Consider the following 24991-nt stretch of genomic DNA (forward strand, 5'->3'; position numbering starts at 1 on the left):
CATATCATTATCATATATGCTTATCTTCAAAACTCTATTTTAAAAAAGATGCCTAATTGCAGATGCAATAAAAATCAAGTTTTATAGATTAACACATTGAAATTATACTTTGCACAAAACATTATGCTTGTGCTTGTAAAATCTTTTAAACAATTGTAAATAATCAAATATGATATTTGATGTGATATATGTCTAGACCAGAGATTGAAATATGAACAGGAGAAAGACAAGTTCTGATCATAGGCAAACATTGGACATCAAATACTATGCTCTGTAAAAAAGTACGAAAACTGGAAAAAAATTGAGTGGGGGTACGAAAAAAAAAGTCTGCTTTTCGTATCGACTCAATAGTTAATTATTCAATTTACTTCACTCAATACAATGATCTTATAGAACTGTTATGAAATTTCTTATTTTTTTATTTCATTTTTTGATGACAGATTCTTTTTTTAAAATTGAAGATTTTCAAGATCAAAACTGGACAAACCCAGGTGAGTTCCTTTTAAAGCACAAGGATCACTTTAGTTCTTTAAATGATTTTGCTTCAGCTTTAATTTCTTATGGAGAAGTACTTAAAGCTCGTTTAACAACAATCATTCACGACGATTATACCGAATTTGTAACAGTTGCAAAGCAATTAATTCAATTAGGAGATAGTATGACGGAATTAATCAAATCATTTTCAAATGCACAAAATGCAGTTGAACATGCAACAAAAAATTTACAGCAAGCATCACAACCTGTCAAAGCACAAACCGAAAAATTACATAAAATTCGTATAGAAGAAGCAGTTTGCAAATTAGCTTTAGATATTGTAATTTCACTTGAAAACATTAAATCAAAACTTACAACTGATACACATCCAGCTATATTTTTGGATTCAGCTATTGGTTTAGCGATAACAAAAGCGAAATTAGCCGGAATTAATCAACCAGCGCTAAGTATTAGAATTGAAGCATCATACAATAAAATATTTAAAGATTTCACAAATAAATTATCATCAGCATTTATCGATTCAGTAAAATCCCGAGATATTTCTTCACTTTCGATCATTCTACATGCAACAATACTTTCTGATCAATTCCAGTTGATTTACAAGTCATTCTCGGATATGTTTGTCATACAAGAAGTCCAAAAACTTAATATTTCAAAGAAAACAAAATCAATTTCAATATTAAATTCTTTGATTGACACGATTATGGATCAGAATGGATACATTCACTTCATATATGAAAATTCCTTACCAATTTTTGACTTCATTCTTAATTCTGTTTGGCCAAGTTTATCTGATTGGATTATTCGTAATGTAGAGATTCCATTGAGTGACGCAAAGGCTGTACATACATCCTACATCTTACTTATCAAGCTAATCAACGAAATTGAGAAACTTTGTCGTAGTAAAATTTCAGTCAACAAAATTCACAACTCTATTTATGATATACAGCTCTATGATAAGCTCAAACTCAAGATATACCCACAGCTAGTATCAACGGAGCTAAATCCTCAAGTAGAACAGATTATTCAAGCAAATCCGAATTTGATTGATGGAGAGTTCAAAGTTTCAACGTCATCGCAGCTCTTTGATATCATAAAATTGATTTTCAGTGAAGAATATTTCATCCTGAACGAAATCGGAGATTTTTTAATTCTGATGATGAAAATTTGTTTAGTTTACAAAGAATTTTGTCAAAATTCTGTCAAATTCAAATCTCACTTAGCTTTTGACATTAGAACCTTCATCCGCAAGCTTAAGAGTGTTACACCTATTGAATGCGATGAACCCCTTAAGCTTGTATCAAATTCATTGCTTGAAACCAGTGAAAAACTGGAAAATGACGTATTAGCAGTAATAGTCAACGAAACACTGCCTAAATTAGATTTTATTTCAACAATTACTATCAAACCAGAGTCGGAAATGCCAAAAACTCACTCATCTTTGGCTGCTTCAGTATTTACAAATTATAACAAGTGGATTGATACAGAAAAGTCGCCTCTAAACTCGCCAGAGTTTGCTTCCAAGGTTTTTAATGCAGTCATGGATCGATTTAAATCAAAAGCCACAACAAGAATACAAGATGTCAGAGCACAGACAATTGCCATTGCTAAATTTAATAGATCATCAACGATCGATCCGGAGATAATCGAAGGGAAGCTAAAGAAGCAATTACTCTTGGATTTGGAATGTATCGCCACTAGAGCAGCCAAATACGACTTTCCAGCCAAAGAAAATGACATTTACAAGGAAATTACTTCTATTCTTACCCAAGTTAATACATCTGAACCTGAAACAAAATAAAAGTATTCTGTTTTTAGTAATTTTTAATTTTTTTTTACTTTAAGCAAAAAGCTATACCAACAATATCAATTGCACTTCTGCTTTTGAATTCTTTTATTTCAGATCTGAAATTTATTTTCCATAGTTTTTCTCACTTTCATTGTAATTGAAAGAACTTTGGAGGAATACATGTGTATATACATGTTTAATAGTAACGGAAGTGGAAAGTCTAGGAGCAGAAATATAGTACACATATAAAAATTTAAATTGAGTTATTTTTAATTCATATGAATAATAAATTAAGGGCGCCACTAGCTTTTCGTACATTCTCTCCGATTTTCTGACAAAGGTTTAATTTTCTTTGTCTTTTCACACATGTATGCGACATTTTGAGAATATATCAGAAAGTTGTAAGTACACACTTAATATCTGAGCACGCCTAAATCTATGAAAAACATTAGATTTTATTAATATTTTTAATTATCCATCATTATTCTTTACTTCTTTATCAGCTCCAACTGAGATAAGATATTTAACAACTTCAAGATGACCTTCTTTTGATGCCAAAATGAGTGGAGTTTCTCCAAATTTATTTTTTGCTTCTTTATCAGCTCCAATAGAGATAAGATATTGAACAACTTCAAGTTTACCATATCTTGATGCATAAATGAGTGGAGTATCTCCAACATTATTCTTTGTTTCATTATCACAGTTACATTCAATCAGAGATTTAACAAGTCTGAGATTTCCTTTTTCACTTGCGACATGAAGGACATTTTTTTCATTATCCCACCTATATTTTTTAGGAGCTATCTTTTTCCAAAGTCCTTCTTTACATGCCTTTGACATCATTTCTTGATCTCCTTTCTCAGAAAGTTCATCAAGGAAATTGTAGATACTTTCAAAATCTCCAGCTTTCTTAAGTTCAGAGATTTTGGTTAAAATAGCTTTCCAATAGTTGTTATTTTCATTAATTCTAGTGACTATAGTTTCTTTGGTGGCATTTCGTGTTTGACTTTGAAACGCTTTTAATTCGTTTTGAAGTTTTTTGATTTCTTCTGTATAATCACGAATTTCTCTGTCTTTTTGATTTAAAAAAATTAATGATTCCATCAAATATATTGAATTTCATGTATTCTTTGACAGATTTAAGAATTGAAACAATTTCTTCGAAATTTTGGATAGTAACATTTGCATTTCGTGTACAGATATATAATTCTTTGGCATTAATAGTTGAATGTGATTGCTTGAGAAGAGTAACGTACTGATCGGCTGTCAAATGTGAATATTTCATGATTGTTTTGATATCTCCTATCTTGAATGTATCGAAAAAGTTTTCATTTTTAATATAATCGCTGATATGAGCTCCAATGTATTCGAAATTCAGATTCATATCCTTTTGAAATGTTGCTACTTTACAAAAGAGTAGGTGACAAAAGTGCATACTCTTAAACAACCGTCGGATTTCCAGGTGAAATCGTGACACACTTTCGTCTTTCGTAGGCAGTGGTGGTTGTTACAAAAGGTAACTTCGAATGTAGCGTGAAATCTGCAAAAAAAATTCTGAAATTTGAATGGAGAACACAAAAATTGAATAGTTTACGTCAATAAAAAAGAGAAAAATGAAGCCAATGTGTCTCGAACCTAGGACTTAGAGCAGCAATCCCACTGTTTATCCCATTACACTACATGCATCTCTCACCTAAGTGAATGAGATCAAATATATGATAACCTTTTCCCCATTATATTCTTGTGGAAAAGTGACAAATAGCAACTTTGACCCTCTCTCCTTTACAAAAAATCCGAAAAAATTAAAAATCGAAATTTAGATTAAAAATGATCTCACTGCCAAATTTCATATGAGAATATATAAATAAAATTCCATTTCAACAATTAATTTGAATACTTACTAGAAAATCAGAAATTATGGGCTGCGAAGGACTGACTTAGATTTTAGTATTTTGTAACCTCTAATTCCACTTAGAAAGAAACTAATGCTGGATTAAATTCACAAAAATTGTGCATTATGATGGGAATGAAAAGCCCAGACGCAGGGGGCCATAAAATGTACTAAAAGCCTTTCACTCTCATTCCAAGTAGAAGAATCCCTAGATGAAAAACATAAAATGCCCATTCATTAGGCATGATTAATTTCCTGAAATTAACTCTAAGACGACAGCACATGTAAAGCTTGCCGTCTTGAGATGTGACTTTTATGATGTCTAAAGCTTTTGATAAGTCAATTTTCTCACTCTCAACGAACTCTTTTCAGGTTACATTTGCTCTTACAAATGACCTGAGCACTGTTTATGAAGACAATCATGTTTTAATATCTTATTAATTCTAGTTTTCTTCATGGTGAATGGAGATGCAGATATTAAGAGGCTTTGGTTACGATCATTGCCTTCATTTTCGTATAAGACTTCAGGCGGTCAATATTTTTGGGATTTCAATGATATCTATTTATCGTTAAAATCTACGACGATTATTTTGGACACAAACTTCAATGATCGAAATCTCAAGTGAAAACGAAGAGATTTTCCAAGGAATCATTCAACTTCAGAAGGTTCTTACTGATGTTTCTGTCGATAACTATGCAAATGTTAAAAGACAAATACTCCAATCCTCATATTCAAAGAGAGATGACAAAGTTCGTGTATTAGCGAACGAATTCATATCACTCTACAAGATCAGAGAGTCTAAAATCGAAATCATATGTGATATGATACAATCTCTTTCAGGAGCTGGCTCTCAAAAGAACAATATGGACAAATTCAAGCAGATGCTATATGCAGAGCTCATTGATTTTCTCAATGCTAATGATGTTGAACTGAATTTGATGATGATGCGCCAATGTTCGCTCAAAGGAATTTTTACAAGTAACCAGATACTTACTACAGTCATGAAGTTCCCACCAAGTGAAGAGGAAGTCTATGCACGCGTATTTCTCGCATTTGCACCCGAATTGGACATCATGGAAGGAAAATATTATAAAACTCACGTCAGAATTCTTTATAAGCTTAATGTCATGAACCCATATATCAGACAATGCATCAATAAGTACCCAACAGAGTTACGAAGAGATAAATACAAAATTTTAGGAGAAATGTTTAATCATGGTTTTGAAGTCGTAAGCAAGCAATTTACGATCAAAACAGATGATGTCGAACTTCTTAAACAATATACTACAGTTGACGACTTCGATGTCAACATGACTCTTGAAAACGGAGCATTTGATATTATTACTCACAAATTTAAGCCAGAAAAGCAATTAACACTACTAGAATTTGCAGCTTTATACGGAGCAGAGAAATGTTTCCAGTATTTGCTTTCAATTGGAGCTAAAATGACAAATAATATTTCAATTTACGCAATTATTGGTGGCAACCTCCAAATAATCGCCGAAATACAAAAGGCAGGCATCAGTTTCGCCAATGCTCTTGGTGCAGCCGCTCAATATCGTAGACAAGCACAACTTGAGTGGATAATCCAACAAAATCCACCACAAGAAGAGCTCGACAAGGCTCTAAACAAGGCAGCCAAGTATAACAGCTGTGAATCTTTGCTAACTCTCCTCAAAGCAGGAGCAATCCCAAGAAATCCAACAAAAGACGGCAAATTGGCCACATCTTCAATTGCGGCCAAACAAGGACACGTTGAAATTGTTGACTTCCTCCATAAAATCGGCTGTGGAAACATCAGAGAAGACGCAGTTGCAGCATCTTTGTATGGAAAGCTCAGTATTATGCAATTGCTATGTGCAAAGGGCTTGGATGTCAACGAGGTTGATAGCGAGGGTAAAACATTGCTTCATTACGCGGCAGAAGGTGGTTCCAAGAGAGTATTGAAATATTTAATCGAAGCAGGTCTAAATGTAAACGAATTGGACTACAAGAAGAGGTATCCTTTGCATTACGCATGCTTACACAACCACATTACTGTTGTAAAAGAGTTATTATTAAGTGGTGCAGAACCAACTGGCGCTGACATCGATGGAGTTGGAATCAGTGAAATGTCAACGAATGAAGATATCAAAGCTATCATGAAGGTTGCAAAGAAAGCATAATTTGAAAAATTCAAAATTTATAATTTTTTTTTTCTGTTAAATACTATATTATATTTTGATTTTACTTACTCTGTTTTGCATTTCTAATATCATTTTGAACCATAAAAAAGATGATTTCTTAAATTGTATTTATCTACAAAGATTATATAAAATAACCTAGACAAATTTCAATCTTTGATGTATTTTAAGTTATATTTAAGCATTGAAAAGAGAGTTTTAATTTCCTGTGTGTGGTCATGACATAAACTATTCAATTTTGAGAGGAGACTGTTTATTTTTGAGAAAAAGTCGTCATTACAAAAAGTCAAAACAGGCCATTCCAATATACTCCAGCAAATTTCAAAATACCGCACATATGAGAAATGATACTGTCAAGGATGCGTCAGGGAACTCTAAACAGAAAGAGCTAAAAATTAACCTCTATTAAGTTACTTCCATATGAGGAGATACTGTCTAAGTAAGGCCTTCATAAGGAAAGGATTGTGGAACCTTGACCGCTGAAGAGTTCAAAATTTATATGCTATAAATATAAGATATAAAATAGGAACAGGAAGTGATAATACAAATAGAATATAATATAGACTTGAAGAAGTTGAAAAAGAAGTCATAGATGAAATAAGCACAAAATTGATTTAAATGTTAGTTTTGTACCAATTGAGTGGACCTTCAATTCTCTTATACAATTCATTGTAAATAAAAGCTATTGAAGATGCTGGAAGTAGTGACCATGGCTTGGTCATAAATTGCATATGAGAACCTTGGGAGAGATAACCAAGGAAATCAGAGGTATATTCATATGCTCCAGCTATATATGAACTATCAATGACATTAGAGTTAACATAAACTTTACGGCATTTGACCGTATATACATCATTAGCTTTAGTAATTTTGATAACTGTTCCGGCCACAGTTACAACTCTGTATCCCTTATCTTCATAATTAAAATCAACCCTGTTGAAAAGTTGCCTGGAAAGAGAAGCAAATTTGACAAGTCTAAAATAATTGTGAACTCGAACTCCTTCGAGTTTGAAATCGCTTGCAACTTGATCAGCTATTGCTATGAGATCTTTCGTTGAATAATCCTTTTCAAGTGTATTGACTTGTACATTAATTGGTCTATAAGGAACATCATCGTTGGGTATTCCTTTTAGTCTTTCATAGCTATTTGCCTGATTTATAAGATAAATGAATAAAATCATAATTGTGTCATATGACAATCTTGACAATTCGGGATAATAATTTCTGCAAGACTAACAGCAACGAATTACAAATTCTCATATTCAATATTGAATTTTTTTTCCCCTCCATAATTTTTCAGTGGATTTGATCAATATTTTGCATCAATTAATTATAAGGGTTCGAAGAAAAGTGACATACCATAAAAGCATTTCAACATTCATAAACAGTATTTGATCCAGTATCTTCTGAAAATGAGCATATTAGAACTTACTGAGAGCTTTGAGTAAGGATGTCAATTCGGAAAATTGTTTTCGTTTTAGGAGAATATAATTTTCCGTTTGGAAAATTTAAAAAGTGAGACGCGCAGGATTCGAACTTTATTAAAAGTTGATTTAAATATATTCTAGTGTGGAATCTAAGGATAATATCATATTTAAAATAAGAATATACGAGTTTAGGTAGTTTTATTTTTTCGATAAATTTGAGAGTATGTACGTTTAGGGCATCAAAATTGTCAATTCGCTCAGCGAAAGCTGAGCTAGCTTCGTTCTCGAAAGAATAGGGAAGGAGTGAAGGAGAGTCATACAGATATTGACACATTCATATAATTTCAACAAATTTTGATCAAATTGAAATTCAATGAAATTCATTTCACTTCATATCCTTCAGTCAGTACATTGACATCCTTCTACATCACAATTATAACTCGGGCATCAATAGTTCTACAACTAACTCAGAAAAAAACAAGATTTTTACTTCCAGCTTACAGCTTTTAAAAAGTTTCGATGATAAAAATCACTCTACTCTTGTTTATAGATATGTGGTGATAGTAGGTAAACATATTCTTATCGATTTTAATAAAAATATTTTTACGAAAATCTGAGCCAATTACAGAGTTATTCATAAAGTCCATGATAACTGTAATTACTTCATCTTTGTTTTATATTTGAATAAACAATTTAATTTAAATTGCATAATATTTTTTGGTTGAAAGACAGGAAACTTAGTTGAGTTTGTATTATTTTTATCGTTTAATTCATCGTATCAGTGAGTGATCCAGATATTTAAGATATTTAGAAAAAAATTATTAATTTGATTAACAAATTTTCATCAAAATAGCAAAAATCTATTTGATAGCTGTAAACAAACAATAATTTTTATTTCAAGCAAAATCACTTATTTTCATCTAAACGTATAAAATTGTCAATTTTATGAAAATAAATTGAAAATCTCATGAAATGTAAAGGAGAGTAATATTTTTCAATTTTCTTTTTTTCTTTGTCTCAAATATTTTCTGTTGGGAATTTTCTTGTTATCAAAAAATAATTTTAATATTTGTTTATTTCATTACATACAATAAAATTTTAAAAACTCTATTTCTTCTCAAGAAAATTTTTTTCCTTCATATGAAGAAACATTTTGTTCTCCATTTGATACTGAGTCTAAATCTCGATTTTTGAATTTTCTTCTTTCCAAATTTCTTTTTTCCAAATTAGAAGTTTAATTCAAATTTTCAATAGTTTATATATTTTCTCAAACCGTCTCAAATTTTCTCACTTTTTAGGGATTTTCTCTCAAAATATTCAAAAATAGTAATATCAATACATGTGTCTAATATACTTTAAAACCATCGTGACAAAATGCAAAAACGAAGAGTTCTTCTCTCCAAATTTTTTTCAAAATCAAAAAAATCGGATAAAAAAGTACGTTTGGAAAATTCATTTTTATCATTTTAGGAATTTTCTCACTTTTCTTCCAAATTGACATCCTTACTTTGAGTAAATCAATTGTCTTTTGGAAACTGAAAATAAAATAAAGAACTAGTGTTGAACAGCTTTCTGGAATGCACAATTTAGGAAATAAGTTTTCAATCTAAGTCCAGATTGTTTATTTCATTAAAATATATTCATTTTATATCCAGAAAGATTCTATAGTGACAAAAGAAGAAATTCTCATTGATTTATCATTGGAGTTTATAAAACATTTTTCTATTTTTATATCATGAATATAAAGTGGCATAAAATGTGTATATGGGTGCTAGTTTTGTACAGACAGATATTAAAGTTAAATTTTAAATATTTTATAAAATGATTGTCAAAATCCTCATATTTGTTCACATTTGCATATTATATTATCTAGGAATGTGAGAGTGTTGAAATTTTTTTTCAATCGTCGGATTTTGAGATTATCTAAAAAGGGAGTTGAAATTTACAAATAATAATTTTATTCGTAATTTAAGAATTAACAATTGTGTAAAACTGCCAAATATTAATACATATATCAGAGCATATTTAAATATTTAAAAGACAAGAAGTATTTATCTGAATAGTGTACCAGTAATGGTGTTATAGCTACCAGTAACATCATTAAGATCTTCAAATTGATCTGATCCAGGTCTACGCAATTGTAATGTTAAAGTTTCACCATTCACTAAGTTCATCATTTCCAATGTCAAAGAATCGTTGAATTTTCTATTATCGTATCTAGGAATTGTTAATTGCATATCGTGAACTTTGCGATCAACAAATTGAGTCATAGTGCGTTTAATATCAATTGAACGGGTATTCATGTTGACATAGAGGAAATATGTCATGTTTTTCCTCTTGACTTTAATATAAAGCTGAAGATCTCTGATTGTTGTCTGAATATCACTGCTCATTTTGGTAACGAATGAAACCGTCAATTATCAAATAATATCGGCGCTACACGCCAATAACACATTTCTAAATGAATAGTGTTATGCAATATTTGCATCATAATTTTATACAAAACACTCTAAATTTACATAACCATACTCATGAACAAGAATATTTTTTAATTTCATTGCATATTCAATGATAATTTAGTCACAAAGCAGGATTGTTCTCACTCTATTATGCAATTAATCACATCGTGTTTCAATTCAGCATATCATATTCACTATTTTTATACAAATCTCTTTTTTTTATTTGCTTGGCAAACACTGACTATTGTTTTCACATGTGAATGTTTTTTAAAATATAGATTAATTTTACATATAAATTAATTTACAGTTTTTAAATTTAATCACGATACATACTTCCTTGGAATCTAGACATTGTTGGTGGCCCAAATCTAGAGTATCCCATTCCCATGTCGGGTCCTGGAACGGCCATTGCTCTAATCATCATATCTCTTGTGTTCTTCATGCGATCTCTTTCTTGTGCAAGAAGGTCAACTTCCTTCTTTAGCTGTGCAATGACTCCTGATGCTCCAGTAGCAACAGAAGAGCCAAGACTTCTCCTAATACTTTGTAATTCTTTGAGGATTGACTTTTCTATATCGTTATCTTGTCCGTATCTGCGAGCTTGGTTTCTCATTCTTTCTGCTTGTCGTTTTTCCTTGATAAATGCTTCTGTCTGTTGTTGAAGGAAAGCTTTTTCTTCTGCAAGGTGTTTATCACGTGCAGCAATCTCAGCTTGAAGATGACGAATCTTACGTTCTTCTTCATCAACTTGTTGCTGAGATGCTGTAGTTTCGTTGGCTCTGCCCGCAATATCCGTTTTTTCCTTACGAATCATGTTGATAACTGAAGCAAATTGCTGCTGGAACGAAGCATTTGTTGTATCAATTTGCTGGAGAGAAAGCTTGATTTGATGTTCTAAAGTTACAACTTGCGAATCTCTTGCAGAATTTCGATCGTTACTAGTATATTCAGCAACTTCAGCTTTGAATGCACGAAGCCTTTCATTAATTGTTGAAGTAACAGTCGTTGTAAGTTGAGAAATATCTCTATCTTGCTGAGTACGAATTGCAGCAATTTGTGTTGCCACAGATGATCTTACTGTGCGTAAAACTTCTTGCTTAATTTTGTCTAAAGCGTCCTGTAATCTGCTAGCCGTTCTATCAGAACGTTGATAGCTTTCAACAATAGATCTAGCTTCACTAATTAATTCTGTACGCAAGTTATTAACTTTCTCGTCAATAGTTTGTTGAAGTCTTCTTTCAAGAGCTTCAAGCTGTTCCTGTGTAATAGTCATTTTTAAATTTAATAAATCTGTTTAGAATTTTCAAAAAAGTGACAATAAACATGAATGGAAGAAATATTGTGTTATTTCCTATATTAACTAACAACACAGATGGAAAATGTTATTTATCCAAGTTTTAAACATAGATTTTCATACATCAAATTCTTTTGAATTGAATGTATTATTTCGTAGTTAAATCTTTATTGGAATACTCTATACAAGTGACAGTATCTCACCCATCCATATGTATTTTCCTTTAATCTTAAAATTTAAAAAATATCTTAAATATTGCAAAAGAAAATATTGAAATATATCATCTGAAATTAAGTTGAATTGGAATGTCATTCTATGCTAAAATAAATAATGCATGTTTATTAGAACAATTTGAATTTAATGAGAAAATTTTAGGCAATTTATCTCATTTCTAACGAAACAACAACAAATAAGCTATAGATACTAATGCTTATGCTAAAATCTTTCATGCATTAATACGAATCTGAAATCAAACAATATTTTCAAATTATAATACATTTTGAGAGAAAGCAAACCCTCAAAATGAATGTGTTCAATGAAACTACTATTAGACCTTAATCCTGGCTAATTTTTGCTTTTGGTCCGATGAGAATTTTTCCATAAAACATCGGAACAAGTATTGTTGATATTGGTTCGAATAGAGTACCTTTAACATTAATTCCTGTTGGTGTTGGAACAATATCAAAGAAAGTTAATCTGTCAAAAAGTATTTTTTCTTTTGTTTTCTTGGATTTTCTTGTTTTTAGTTCCTTGACATCAATTGGATTCTCTAGTTGTGTTAACCAGAAGTTACCATCTTCGTCTGAATAGCGAATTTCATATCTATTTTGATTAATATCAAAAAATAACCTGTAAATAGTAAAGAAGTCATTATTGATTGTTTCTGGATTAAATAAAGAAGAAAACACTTCAATCGAATAATTCACACCGATTTCTCTGTTAAAAGCAAATTTGAATACAGGCATCTTGATTCTAGATCTAACATATTTTGATGGTTCGGCAATACGTGGAATTCGATCGAATTTTGTTAATATCTTGTAATTAATAACACGAATTGAATAATCTGTTAAGGAATTGAATGATTTTGACTTCAAACCATTACGTGTAGAGCTGTAATATGATGGAAGCGTATTGTCTATTAAAATATCAAGTAGTAATCCTTTTACTTGGGCGTAATTCGATAATTCAATGACTTCAGCAACTTTTTGGTACTTATCTTCGTTGCATAAAGCTTCAAAGAAATTTAAAACAGTACACCATCTTCTTGTTAATCCTGAGCTTTTTGGATGTGCGAATAAACAGCCGCAATGAATTGCAATATCAACAATATCGGAATTTGGAGTGTAAAATGTTGTACCTGATATGTTTCGAGAAGTAATATTTGTATTCGAATTTAAAAAGAATCTTTCGGAGATGTAGAATCGAAAAATATCACCTACTTGTGGTTTGAATTGAGATAGATCGAACGTTGGCGTGTATTCAAGGACGAGTTCTGATGGATCAGGAAATGAACCATCGAAATTTTTGATCATCTAAAATAAATGACACAAAATAGGAAAAATATAATAAGATATTTATAAATATTAATAGTTTAAAACGTAATCTATAGTTCATCTTCACTATTTCTTAAAAGAAAATAACAAATAACATCAATCTTAAAGACCATTTCCATTCTTTTCAGAAGATGCTGCTGGATCTGTATATAACTTCGGGAAAATAAAGTACCAGAATACGAATGTAATGATATTGACAATGATTATACCGACTAAAACGCCAATTCTAGCTGGATTTGGAAGAGCGATAGATGATTCCTTAACGCATACTGCATCTGATTCATTATGCCAATCTGGGCATGTGCCGATGAATGGACCGTTTTCGTCACCTGGAACACATTGTTTTGTTGAGGAGCACCAGCCGCACTTATAATTTCCTCTAACGCTCATGCAATTAGTGCAGTCAGTTCCGGAAGCCTGGGCGCACTCTTCTGTTGGATATGAACGAATGATTCCGAAGAGAAGTGGAAGCATCATGAAATCTTGCAGTTCCCATTTCAATAGTTTACATTTTTTTGTTATCCAATCAAGAAACGAAATGAAATATTGAATTTTTCTTCACAGTATTATGCATTGTCATCTATACATTGCAATAATTGCTAAATTTAAAAACAATTGGGGTTGATCAAAACAAGAATTGGCCATATTATAATTATACTTTAAGGGACCACCAGCTTAGTTTACAACTAATTAATGATAGATTTTTTGAGGTCTATCATCAATTGATAGAATAGATATTTTTATGAATCAGCAAGACCAGATCATACCCATCACAGATTTATAATCTGTAAACTTTATGTCAAAATCAGTCATATTGACAATGCAAAAACAAAAGGGGAAAAAAAGATTCTTTTAATTTAGAAATTTAAAAGATCAAAAACGTAATTCTAAGATTTTAGTTAACATATGAGATCAATGATCTAATTGTTATAAAGTTCATAATATCGTAAGCTTCAATTTTATACCAATATTGCAAATTGTATCAATTCTACTGCATTATTTTGATAGGTGATTTATTTTATGATTGAAGAATTGATCTACTTCTTGTGCTGAATCATCTCGTGTCGGTATACAAGTGAATTCTGTAGATAATTCGTGGAGATAACTCAAGATTGTATTAACTGATTTTCTCCAAACTCAAACATCTACATATATAGGCTATGCATAGTCTATAGCCAGAGTTTCATGCCATAATTTTGGTTGGAAGGAAGCGACCGAGTCTTTAAGTTTCAGTAACATTTCGATATCTAAATAGCAATTCCTTTACTCTATTTTCATCTATCATATCATCATCCATATGAAGTTGAGTTAAGCGTAATAATTTTTTGCATTTTGTCCAAAAGGTACTCGCTTTACTGAGTCAGTTGAATTCTGATGATCATCATTCCCCACTCTCCTCCAGTGCTTAAGAAAAGGAAAATGCCATGCAAGAATATCTGTTTGAATACTTATTGGTGGGGCAGGATATAATATTTCCCATGCATATCTGGAATTATAATCAAAATACATTTTAAAACCATATCTTTTTGACTTTTTCATTAGCCAATGATCATTAACATAACTAAAAAGTCCATAACCATTCTCAAGAATCATAAGATTCCCATCATCAACATGAAGATTAATTCTATAAATAGGAATTGCTTCTTTATCATTATCAGGTAGAAAAGTGAGCATATATAATTTTTCAGTATCATATATTACGTCTGCGTCAATTTTAATAAACCATTCATTGTCTGGAATGAACTTAAATACATAATTATAATATGAATCAAGAGCACGTTTTGCATCATATCTTTGAAAATAATGTTGATCGTTCGCAGGTATAACATCATAATCATACTTAACTGGAATGAATGTTGGATGTTGTTGACAAAATTTTAAAATTACTTTATCTGTACCATCTGTTGAATTGACATATCCAATCACTCCTTTTTTTAAAGCCGGTAATAATGAATTTAAAGATGCTTCAATTGTATTTATCTCTAATCTTGGTCTTGAAGTAAATTCATATTTGATGAAGCCGGCCCACATCGATATTAAGCAAAAATGTTCATAAACACTCAGCAAAAACATTAGTATAAGATAGTTATGATGTGTTGAGCAAAAGCATTTCATTAAAAAGATCGACTTTAAATTTATGAATTTATATTTTATCATTGAATTTTCGGGAATTTAAATTGAGCAACCCACAGTTTAATATATCTTAAATTGAAATGAAGCACTTCTCAAAATGATTAAATTATGAAATTGAAAATAGTCAAAATTAGCTCGCAAAAATAGTAATTTAAGAAAGCTGACATTATATAGCGCATTCTGTTAGCGCACCGTTGGGCAACGTTATAGAATAAGCTGATACAATTCCCTTCTAAAGCAGATCCAAATGGAGAAAATGATTATATATGATGAGTATTATCATATGACATACATAAAATCAATAAATGTCAAAATCATTTCAGAAAAATGTACAAAATTATATTGAAATTGCTCTAACTACATTTAAATCCAGATATAATCTCATTATCAGCTATTTGAATGGAAATTAATTACTTTCGTTCAGTTAATATTAATGAAACTTACTGAAGCTCAACTCAAACAAGCATGTGAAGACTATGAACAAGCTCTGGAGTTCACATTCAGAGTTCACAAGTCAGATTTAGAAAGAATTGACGCGTTAAATGGTGTAGTTGAAGATTTTGATAAGTTCTTTTATGAATACGTATACGTTATTCTCGCATCTGGATTCAGGGCCAAAGTTGCAGCACGTCTCTGCCCTTTACTTGTTGATTGTAAAGGTGATTTAGACAAAATGAGAGAAATTTTCAAAAATGAATCAAAAATTAAAGCTATTGCCGATGTTTATCAAATGAAATCCAAATGGAAAGAGCTTCGCGAAAGTTTTACAAGCATTGACAGCCTTATGCAGCTTCCACGCATTGGCCCGATAGTTAAATATCATTTAGCCAGAAATATTGGAGTTTGCTCATGTGCAAAACCAGATAAGCATATGGTAAGATGGCTTGAGGAAATCACAGGATCCAAGGATGAAGACGATGTTCATGTAATTACTGATGCCATTGCAAAGAAGGTCAACAAGAAAGAAGGAACTGTTGATTTTGCCTTATGGGTATGGCTTTCTCATAGTCGTGGTGAGGAAATGGAATGCTGCAATGGTGGCCTCGCTCTCAGATAAATATTTTAATACAATGTAAGTAAACAGACACTTTAACATGCTCTTTTACAATAATACTATTTTGTTCACATTCATTTTTTCAATTTTTTTTGCATTCAAATAGAAAAATTTGTTATTGAAGCATACTGGACTGATAAATTGATCCATGATCTAATTGAATGTATATGTTTGAAATTTTGATCTAAATAATTACTGAATTTTCTTGTTTCAATAGTTTTAATCATGATTTCAAAAGAAATTCTCCATTCTGGATGTTTGTATATGTATTTCTCTTGTTCATTCCATGATTAACTTTTAGATCATACAAATTATGAATGTTATTATTAATAATGAAATTTATATTTTGAAATTTAAATAAAAACAAAACAGTTTACGAATAGATGATAATATTTATTAAGAAATAACATTGGCTTATATATACAATAGCTTAAATCTACCATAAAAGATATTCGACGTATAATCTTGCATCATTTGCATTGGGACCGCAAACGAACATTCTATTATTTGTTCTCATGATTGTGTTCTTCTCAACAGGACAGTATGTATGCCATAATGAAGCTGCCTGAGAATTTGCGACTTTAACACAAATTCTGTCAAGAGTATTAATGTATCCACCCTTTCTTCCTTGCATTGCAGCTGCCCACCAGCCATATCTGGATCCAAATGTGTGAACAACTCTTTGTGCTGAAATAATTTTTCTCAAACCACATACAAATGCTTCATCTTCATCGGTAACATATGTTACATCGCTAAATCCTTCGCCAAATCGGGCGTTTGGATCATTTGTTACAACGGAAATTTCAGGTTTGACATCACATCTCTCGAGAAGACTTTTAGAGATGCCAACAGGTGGAATAAATTCAATTCCATCATTAAAATTATGCGCTTCAAGTACATTATCATTCGTAGATTTGCATTCATCTTTTGGAGGCTCCGAGGTGCCAAATAAGTAATTACCGACATAATATGCAGCATGGAATCCGAAATTATTACGTAAAAATGGTGCAACTTTGTAATGAGTATATAATACTTGTGGCCATGTAATATTATTGATCAAAAGGTCTGGATATTTGTTGCTGATATCAATACATCCAAATTGGTAATCTGATGGTAACTCAATTCCCTGAATATTGTCACCGGAATCTTTAATATAATCGGGAAGTTTGAATGGATATAAAGATTTTTTAACGTAAACTACTCTGTTTGTAACCATTGATATCAGAAATGCGTGATAAAGCATTGACATTCTATCTGCTAAAGGATATGGTTCAGCATTTATATAAATTTTACCGGTAACACGCCTTGATTTTGCAGTATTTTCGTATGTTTGAATTGCTTTATGAGCACGTACAATTTCAAAGCATGAAACCTCTGATAGTTCGTTGTTGCAATCAAGATAACCTGCGGACCATGTTGGAAGATGTAAATACTTTTCTGCATTCATTACATCCTTTTCATCCGCTGTTTTGTTAATTAATGGGAAGTATAGATCAAATGGGAATTCATTATCAACTTCTTCCAAAGGATCTGGCGAAAATTTCATAGCTGGAACTGTTTTTTTACTCGAAATAATACATATTTGAGCGCATGCTGCGAAAAATAATGAGGCTAAAATAAAGATTCTTACTAAAATGCTGCCTTTCATTTTTGTCACATTTTCTTTATTTTCAATGATCTCTATAATTATTATCAGATATTGGATTTCAGCATTTTTCTAAAAAAAATTGATTTGTAAATTTTGATCACTTTTTTTCATCCTAAATGCTCCCTTTTTCAAATATGATTCTCTTTTCTAAGAGTTATTTGACAGTGATCTGGTAATATTTTGTATGACGTAGAACATAAGATGCATTAAGAATCAAGTGTCTCAGGCGTAGAAAGTTCCCTAATTGCTGAAAATATAGCATTGATATTCTTTTAGGATTCCCATACCTTATACTTAAGAGAAGACATATTCAATAATGTCCATTGGTTCTTTTTCAATAGTTAAATTATTTCGTGCAAGGGTCTTAGTAAAGATATGCTGTCAAAAAACAAATTTTGAAATTTTATTTGAAAACACTCCGGAGAATGCACAACTCAGTTATATAACATATACATTGAATGTATTATTCAGACCAAGATATTATAGCCATTTTATTGATTAATTGAAATCATTTGATTTAAAAACCTAATCACTGTACCATATTTATACGAGAGTTTTGAATTAACTTTTGACCAAAAGCTGATATCTAATGCATTCTAATATCTATAAAAATAAATTACAAACGAAAATCTTATTGAAATTTCAAAAATGTTTTTGTTACTATCTTTTAACACATTATCATCAGATATATGCCCTTGCGAAGTGCACCAGTCTCGTAATCCTGGGTGCTGCTGCAGTGGTATCAGCAGTAGAAGTGATTATCCATCAGGCTGTTATCCAGATTTTCCAGACTCTATTTTACCATCATGCCCAAGTGAGCATTTTAAACAACAGTTAGATTTAAAGAGCTGGCTTATTAGAGAATTGTTTTGCGTTGTTGCTGATCATCGTGATGTTGCAAATGGAAGAACTGCTGACGTATATTCAACAATTAACTCAACAAACTATACTCCAGTATATACAAACGGTTCTGACGATACTACAGATTCAAATTCTTATCAGCCTAAATCTTATATTTATGATACAGACGGAAAAATCTTATATCTTCCAACATCTTCTTCAACTTCTGTTTGCACTCAAAACCTTCCATTTGATTTCTTATACGACATTACAGATCAAGACTGTTATTCAACTTCCGGAATTTTATTATCAACATTCCAAGAATGGAAGGTTGCAACATATCCAGGATCATCAGAAGAAGCAACATTATACTTCAATGGTATTGAAAAAGCAAGTGTTGCCGATTGGACTTCAAATTTGCAAGATCTATTGATAACTGTTGAGTATGCACCAGAAGGAAACCATAACATCTCAGCCATGTATTTCAATTATTCAACCCAAGACTCTTCCGCTACGGCTCCTTATAAATTCTCATTAAATGTTCAATACGTTGAAGCAGGAAGCAATATTACCCTTTCTAGTGGTCAGTTAGGCTATGCAAATGGATCTAAGATCATTGTTGGAACCTATGCTGTTTCTGGAAATTATACAAATATTACTTTATATGATGACTTATCAAAGAACATATTACCTATTCCAATTGGAGCCTCATGTGATTCTGCTAAATATTCACCTCTTAAATATGGCGTTGATACACTTGGTGGCTGCAATTCAAATTATAATACATCAACAAACCCTCTAAATAAGAATTTAGCCATTGCAAAGATTGGCCAGCCAAACCCAGAGAACCTACAAGATTGGTACCTACTAGAACTGCCATCTACTTGCACAAGTAATTCTTATTTCAAATATGTTTTCTACACAGAGTTTAACGGAACAACAAAGATGCCAATTAACGTCATAAATAAGGTAAGTCTCACCTGTGAGTCGTTGCCGAATAATATGAACGGCGCCATGGTTTCTGCAGCATTTGTTCCAACACCACAGAGCGAAGTTAAATACATCGGCAAATTCCCTGTCAAACTTGTTAGATTACCAACTGATTTCTTCTACCCATTCTCAAAGCAATCCACAAACTAATGTTAATTCATTTATTTTTAATAAAACTAAGTTATTCATTAATTTTTTATTATGTTTTTAGAATGATCCAACACATCATATTTTTATAGTGAACTATTACTTTTTATCGCAAATCACTAAATTTCAAATAATTATCATAACAAAGGTAATATGAGCAAGGGGAAACAAGAAGCATAGCATAATACTGTTCTATGAAGAAATATCTGTTCACAAATTCCGAATAAATTTTCATGGGCTCCCCATATTTTTGCGACCTGTAAAATTATGTTGTAAATATGATCAGGAAGCTTCTGGTTATTCGAGTCATCAAATCGATCATCGTTTTTTTCTGAAAGTTCCAAAAATTAGAAGAATAATATTTTTTGTTGTGTGTAATACACATAAAAATCAATAACATTAAGGGTATAGTAAACTCAAAATTCTAGAGTTTTGAGAGTGCCAATAAACTCTATAGGCCTATATATATCTATATTTTAAAGGAGAGGTTACGCCATAATATTTGATATTATAAATTATTAATTCAAAATAAAAGTAGAAAATGAAACTAATTTTATTCTAACCTATATAAATATATCAATAATCTAAAATGATTATAGTCTGAACTATATTTTACCAGATTATCAAATATAAGAGAAATGAAATAAGGCATAAAAATATCATAGCATAATTATTGGATAAATGCATTAATAAATTATTTATATCATAATGAGAAAAAATCAAAATAAGAAAATGAGCATAATAATAATTTAATTAAAAACAAAAACAATAAATAAAATGTAATTTTCGTTAATCAAAGTCATCAATGTCTTCGTCTTCTGATTCCCATTCGGACTTGAAAACTTGATAATCTCCTCCTGGTACACTCTGAATGGATTTTTTGTATTTGTTCTGTTTTTAGAACCTTTTGTAACAGTTTTTTGTTTCAATATCATTTTGGAGTAACAATTCTCTTCAAATGATTTGACACAATCTTCTGGAAGTGGGGGAAGATGTAATGCTTTTTGTATATCTCCGAGAAAATGCTCTGGATCATTCCATTCTAAGATTGCAACGTTAACTCTAATGTTAATGTTCTTCCAGGCTCTTGATTTGTCCAAATAGCATGCAATTTTGGAAGAAACTTTGGAAACTATGGGTGTCCATTTGTGAACCCAGTCATAGAGCATGAATTGAAGTTGGATCGAATTGACACCTTTTTGCCATTCAAAGCATTTGTAATTGTGCGGTTCGCAAAAAGAATGATTGCCTACGTAATGGTAGACACAATTCTCCCACATTTTCGTACGTTTGTCAATATTTTCTTCGGCAAAACATGACCAAAGCCACATACTTAGGCTTGCATTCAGACCCCAGAAAGGTCTCTCTATTTTTTCAATCTTCTGAGTCTTGTCGTTGAAAACTTCAACTGTCTTATGAGAAACTGAGAACTTTGTAAAATCTTTTGAGATATTTTTTGATACATGACCTGGATCGAATCTTTCAAGATGAGAGACGCCAAATTCTTTAAAGACAGAGACACTTTTGTTATCTCGGTCTTTAATAATCTCTTTAACATCTTTCAAGATATTGTATTTCTTTAATTGCTTCAAGATGATTCGAGTTCCAGCACTTTCCATATTGTTGGAAGCTCCGGAATACTGAGCATGCTGTCTGTTTCCACCAATATGGTTGATGTTCACGCATGCAAGAACTCTTTTTGTGACAGCATCGAGCGCAGTTACTGTACAACTTGGCGAGTTTCGCCTGTGCGTCCATCTTGCATCAATGGATAAGTAACCACTGAAGGACTTTCTCGACAGCATTAGGGAAATACTTTTAAGTCTTCTAATCTTATCGTCACAAAATCTCTGTTGTCTCATGACACCACTCTTCACAGGGGGCTTAGTTCCACAAAGAGAAAGAAAGCGAGCACCTTTTGTATATGGCATTCCGGTCATTATGCAAGCACCAAGCATCTGTCGCGCTGAGAGTCGACGACGTTCGTGGAGTAAAATGTTATGCATTGCCTTTGTTTTCCGTTTTGGGTGAACAATATGGCCCATACAACAAAAAAAAAATGAAATCCCGCCAAAAGTGAAAATTGAATAAAAAGTAATAATTAATAAATATATACTATATCATTAGATGAATATTTTGGAATAACATTTTAAAATCGAGGTTTTTCAATGGATAACGGTTCAATCAAAAATTTGACCCCATTTTAGAATCTACATTAAAAATGGAACATTTCTGTCGTTTCAAAATTCCAAAAAATCTGAATAAGCAAGCTTAACTGAAAAGGAAAATAAGTTGGTTAGAGATTTTGAATTCTAAAGTTTACATCCTATTCAATCAATTGTTTTTTAGTGAATGGATGATAACACCTCACCACCGCCGAAATCATTAAGAATTTACATATATCATCCTGGTGAGTGGATGCTGAAGGTGAATGTTCAAGAAAACACACTCGTCAAAGATCTCAATCAAATTGTTCTAGGAGAACCTGCCTATTTCATCCATAATGGCGCTGTACTCCATAGCAATTTTGAGATCGGCTACTATAACATCAAAGAAAATGATTTTATTGTTGTTGTAGATAAGCCATCCATTCCAAAACAATATATCGATAATATTTCAGTTCTATCCGACGTGAGTCAATGCATGGAACTAGCAAAGTTACAAGATATGCAATTTCAGAAAATGGAACGTAAACCTCGTGTGTATCGAATGTTTTTATCAACATTTGAATCAGTAAACGAGCCTTCAAACATTCCACAAATACCAATCAAAATACCTCATAAACCGAGCAAGCCTTGTTCTGATCCACTTCCAAAGTTTTGGAGTGATTACAGTCATAAAATGGCTCCTCAGGTAATTAACCCTGAACCTTCTCTGGCTTCATTATGTCAGAGACAAGCCGGCAATGCTGATGCAGCATTTCCCTAAATATGTATTTTTTTCTTCTTCTTTAATCAATTAATTTTTCAAGCCAATTCCTTCTTTAGATCACTTATAAGTTAGATCGTATAAAAAATGGCATTGTTATGAAAATGACACGACAATCAAATTTGAGTATTTTGATAACCTTGAGAGGATGCCATAAAATCATCTTCATTCTCCAAAACAATGATGTGAGTCATAATTATGAAAGTATTGTTGAATTGCCATAGGCAATTTGACGAATCTCAAAAACATTTCGTATTTCCAAGTGCATTCTCATTTATTCTTTAATTTTTCTAAGTGAATATATATATTGTATGATGAAATGTCGTAATTGTAAGCTTATAAATCCTACCGATTTAAAAATCTCATTTTTATCTAGTATCATTTCATGAATTGTTACTTCTAAGGAGTGCAATTCGTAGAAGTCAACTAATCAAATTATAAAAGGCTCCAGTCTATGAGATTTTCAATTTCAGACTTAAACATATAAAAATATAGTTTGTATGAATCATAATTTCATTGGAGTTGTATTTGAAAATGCATTCATAGTATTTTGAAGACGTAAAATAAAAATTGAAAGAAAATTTTATACAGAATAGTAAGTTTTTATTTTATTGTTTCTTGGCCATCTCTTCAAACATGTCGGCAACCTCAACAAGTGAAGGATGGATCCATGTAGGTCTATCTTGTTCCGGATATTTGAGAACATCGTCGCGAGTATCAATTCCAGACAAAACCAATATTGATCTAGCTCCATTTTGTGATGCAAATGCAATATCTGTAATCATTCTATCGCCAACCATAACAACATCATCTTTTGTAACTCCTAATGTAAGTAAAACTGTATCAAACATTGGTTTGTTTGGCTTTCCAATGACAGTTGCATCTTGGTTAACTGCTACTTCGAAAGCTCTGACACAAGCGCCACTTCCGCAAATTAAAATTCCTCCGGCCATTGGGAAGTTTGGATCTGGATTTGTTCCGATTAATTTGGCACCAAAGTTCTTAATAATGTAAATTCCGCGTGAAATGTCTGCATGCGATAAGCTCTCTGACTTAGAAACAATAACAGCTTCAGCTGGTTGTGGTTCTGGGTCTGTTTTCATATTGTGAACTTCAATTCCATGCTGGCTAAGTTCTTGCATTAAGCCATCAAAGCCACAAACGAAGACTTTATGGATATTATTGTGTTGGAGGTATTTTGCTGTTGCAAATCCGGAAGAGAAGACATCTTCTACTTCAAATCCTTGAAGGCCGAGCTTTTCAAGCTGTTTTAAGTATTGCTCACGTGTTTTTGAGCAGTTATTTGTAACTAAAACGAGTCTAACACCGAGTTTTCTGATTCTGTTTAGGGCATCAATTGCGCCTTTGATTGGTTGGTTATCAATCCAAATAACACCATCACCATCTAAAAGAAGGACCTTTGGAATTCCACTCATTGTAAAATTTAATAAATTTCTAAAGGGTTAATCGTACGACGATAAAAAATTTTGTAAGTGGTCGATCGCGCTCTCAATTTATTTTGATGTTTTTTCATGATCTATTACCATTTGTCATTTGTTCGACAGTAGTCACTGATCATGCGATAAGAGCTTAAACTCATTTGTTTTTAATTTATTTGTCATATATTTTGGATAAATTAAGCAGATAGACGAGAACTCTAATGAGCCAATGTTCCTTCCCAAGATTGATATCTAGAGTGCACGTTTCATATCACCGAAACATTTCATACCCTTTAATTCATTGAATTTTTTCTTTTTTTAAAGCAGTTTTTTGAGGTTTGAAACATAAATCAGTAATATAGTGCTTCAAAACATGATTCAATTAATTTTCTGCTAATTCAACTACATCCAAGAGATTCAATCTATACCAAACCAAAAACTTGGATGATATTTCAATCTGATTCTATTCTCTTTTCACACATTTGTTCTAGGATTGACAATGTCAGTAAAAGATGATTTAAAAAAGGATAAAATTGAAAAAATATCTTGAAAGAAGCATTTGCAATGCATTCGAAAATATAACTATTGGTAAATATGTTACAGCAGCATTACACGTTGTAATAGTACAACAAGAGCCCAGACTATTATTCAACTATTTTTTGGGCTGATTTTGTTGATGATTGATGCCAACAAATCAATGATTTATGAGTTTTTTTTTTT

The 24991-nt window shown here is 31.6% G+C and overlaps 13 protein-coding genes across 13 annotated transcripts, besides 2 other annotated features; 5 read left to right on the forward strand and 8 right to left on the reverse strand.

Annotated features, from left to right (window-relative positions):
* Window positions 1-433: 433 nt before the first annotated feature.
* Window positions 434-2296, forward strand: TVAGG3_0376310 (conserved oligomeric Golgi complex component 2 family; the record flags this gene model as incomplete). The annotated part of the gene is made up of 1 exon (XM_001328777.1): window positions 434-2296. The coding sequence occupies one exon, from the start codon at window positions 434-436 to the stop codon at window positions 2294-2296; it is 1863 nt and encodes a 620-aa protein (XP_001328812.1).
* Window positions 2297-2387: 91 nt separating this feature from the next.
* Window positions 2388-3567, reverse strand: TVAGG3_0376320 (protein ubiquitination; the record flags this gene model as incomplete). The annotated part of the gene is made up of 1 exon (XM_001328778.1): window positions 2756-3388. One exon carries the CDS (start codon window positions 3386-3388, stop codon window positions 2756-2758), a length of 633 nt encoding a protein of 210 aa, XP_001328813.1.
* A 131-nt stretch (window positions 3568-3698) lies between these two features.
* Window positions 3699-3728: a mobile genetic element.
* A 1044-nt stretch (window positions 3729-4772) lies between these two features.
* TVAGG3_0376340 (protein ubiquitination) lies at window positions 4773-6468 on the forward strand (the record flags this gene model as incomplete). Its single annotated transcript, XM_001328779.1, has 1 exon — window positions 4782-6341. One exon carries the CDS (start codon window positions 4782-4784, stop codon window positions 6339-6341), a length of 1560 nt encoding a protein of 519 aa, XP_001328814.1.
* Window positions 6469-6973: 505 nt separating this feature from the next.
* TVAGG3_0376350 (uncharacterized protein) lies at window positions 6974-7540 on the reverse strand (the record flags this gene model as incomplete). The annotated part of the gene is made up of 1 exon (XM_001328780.1): window positions 6974-7540. One exon carries the CDS (start codon window positions 7538-7540, stop codon window positions 6974-6976), a length of 567 nt encoding a protein of 188 aa, XP_001328815.1.
* A 2297-nt stretch (window positions 7541-9837) lies between these two features.
* On the reverse strand, window positions 9838-10179 carry TVAGG3_0376370 (ubiquitin-like family; the record flags this gene model as incomplete). Its single annotated transcript, XM_001328781.2, has 1 exon — window positions 9838-10179. The coding sequence occupies one exon, from the start codon at window positions 10177-10179 to the stop codon at window positions 9838-9840; it is 342 nt and encodes a 113-aa protein (XP_001328816.1).
* A 382-nt stretch (window positions 10180-10561) lies between these two features.
* TVAGG3_0376360 (uncharacterized protein) lies at window positions 10562-11528 on the reverse strand (the record flags this gene model as incomplete). The annotated part of the gene is made up of 1 exon (XM_001328782.2): window positions 10562-11518. The coding sequence occupies one exon, from the start codon at window positions 11516-11518 to the stop codon at window positions 10562-10564; it is 957 nt and encodes a 318-aa protein (XP_001328817.1).
* Window positions 11529-12093: 565 nt separating this feature from the next.
* On the reverse strand, window positions 12094-13071 carry TVAGG3_0376380 (Histone deacetylation protein Rxt3 family; the record flags this gene model as incomplete). The annotated part of the gene is made up of 1 exon (XM_001328783.1): window positions 12094-13071. One exon carries the CDS (start codon window positions 13069-13071, stop codon window positions 12094-12096), a length of 978 nt encoding a protein of 325 aa, XP_001328818.1.
* A 123-nt stretch (window positions 13072-13194) lies between these two features.
* TVAGG3_0376390 (uncharacterized protein) lies at window positions 13195-13566 on the reverse strand (the record flags this gene model as incomplete). Its single annotated transcript, XM_001328784.1, has 1 exon — window positions 13195-13566. One exon carries the CDS (start codon window positions 13564-13566, stop codon window positions 13195-13197), a length of 372 nt encoding a protein of 123 aa, XP_001328819.1.
* Window positions 13567-15653: 2087 nt separating this feature from the next.
* TVAGG3_0376400 (uncharacterized protein) lies at window positions 15654-16469 on the forward strand (the record flags this gene model as incomplete). The annotated part of the gene is made up of 1 exon (XM_001328785.1): window positions 15659-16282. One exon carries the CDS (start codon window positions 15659-15661, stop codon window positions 16280-16282), a length of 624 nt encoding a protein of 207 aa, XP_001328820.1.
* A 76-nt stretch (window positions 16470-16545) lies between these two features.
* On the reverse strand, window positions 16546-18233 carry TVAGG3_0376410 (uncharacterized protein; the record flags this gene model as incomplete). The annotated part of the gene is made up of 1 exon (XM_001328786.2): window positions 16716-17927. One exon carries the CDS (start codon window positions 17925-17927, stop codon window positions 16716-16718), a length of 1212 nt encoding a protein of 403 aa, XP_001328821.1.
* A 206-nt stretch (window positions 18234-18439) lies between these two features.
* On the forward strand, window positions 18440-19942 carry TVAGG3_0376420 (uncharacterized protein; the record flags this gene model as incomplete). Its single annotated transcript, XM_001328787.2, has 1 exon — window positions 18576-19907. The coding sequence occupies one exon, from the start codon at window positions 18576-18578 to the stop codon at window positions 19905-19907; it is 1332 nt and encodes a 443-aa protein (XP_001328822.1).
* Window positions 19943-20307: 365 nt separating this feature from the next.
* Window positions 20308-21904: a mobile genetic element.
* Window positions 21905-22244: 340 nt separating this feature from the next.
* On the forward strand, window positions 22245-22855 carry TVAGG3_0376440 (ubiquitin-like family; the record flags this gene model as incomplete). The annotated part of the gene is made up of 1 exon (XM_001328789.2): window positions 22257-22832. One exon carries the CDS (start codon window positions 22257-22259, stop codon window positions 22830-22832), a length of 576 nt encoding a protein of 191 aa, XP_001328824.1.
* Window positions 22856-23413: 558 nt separating this feature from the next.
* TVAGG3_0376450 (phosphoglycolate phosphatase protein) lies at window positions 23414-24276 on the reverse strand (the record flags this gene model as incomplete). Its single annotated transcript, XM_001328790.2, has 1 exon — window positions 23441-24268. The coding sequence occupies one exon, from the start codon at window positions 24266-24268 to the stop codon at window positions 23441-23443; it is 828 nt and encodes a 275-aa protein (XP_001328825.1).
* Window positions 24277-24991: the final 715 nt, after the last annotated feature.

The sequence above is a fragment of the Trichomonas vaginalis genome, chromosome V, assembly GCF_026262505.1.
Source record: "Trichomonas vaginalis G3 chromosome V, whole genome shotgun sequence".
In the NCBI taxonomy this organism is placed as follows: domain Eukaryota; phylum Parabasalia; order Trichomonadida; family Trichomonadidae; genus Trichomonas; species Trichomonas vaginalis.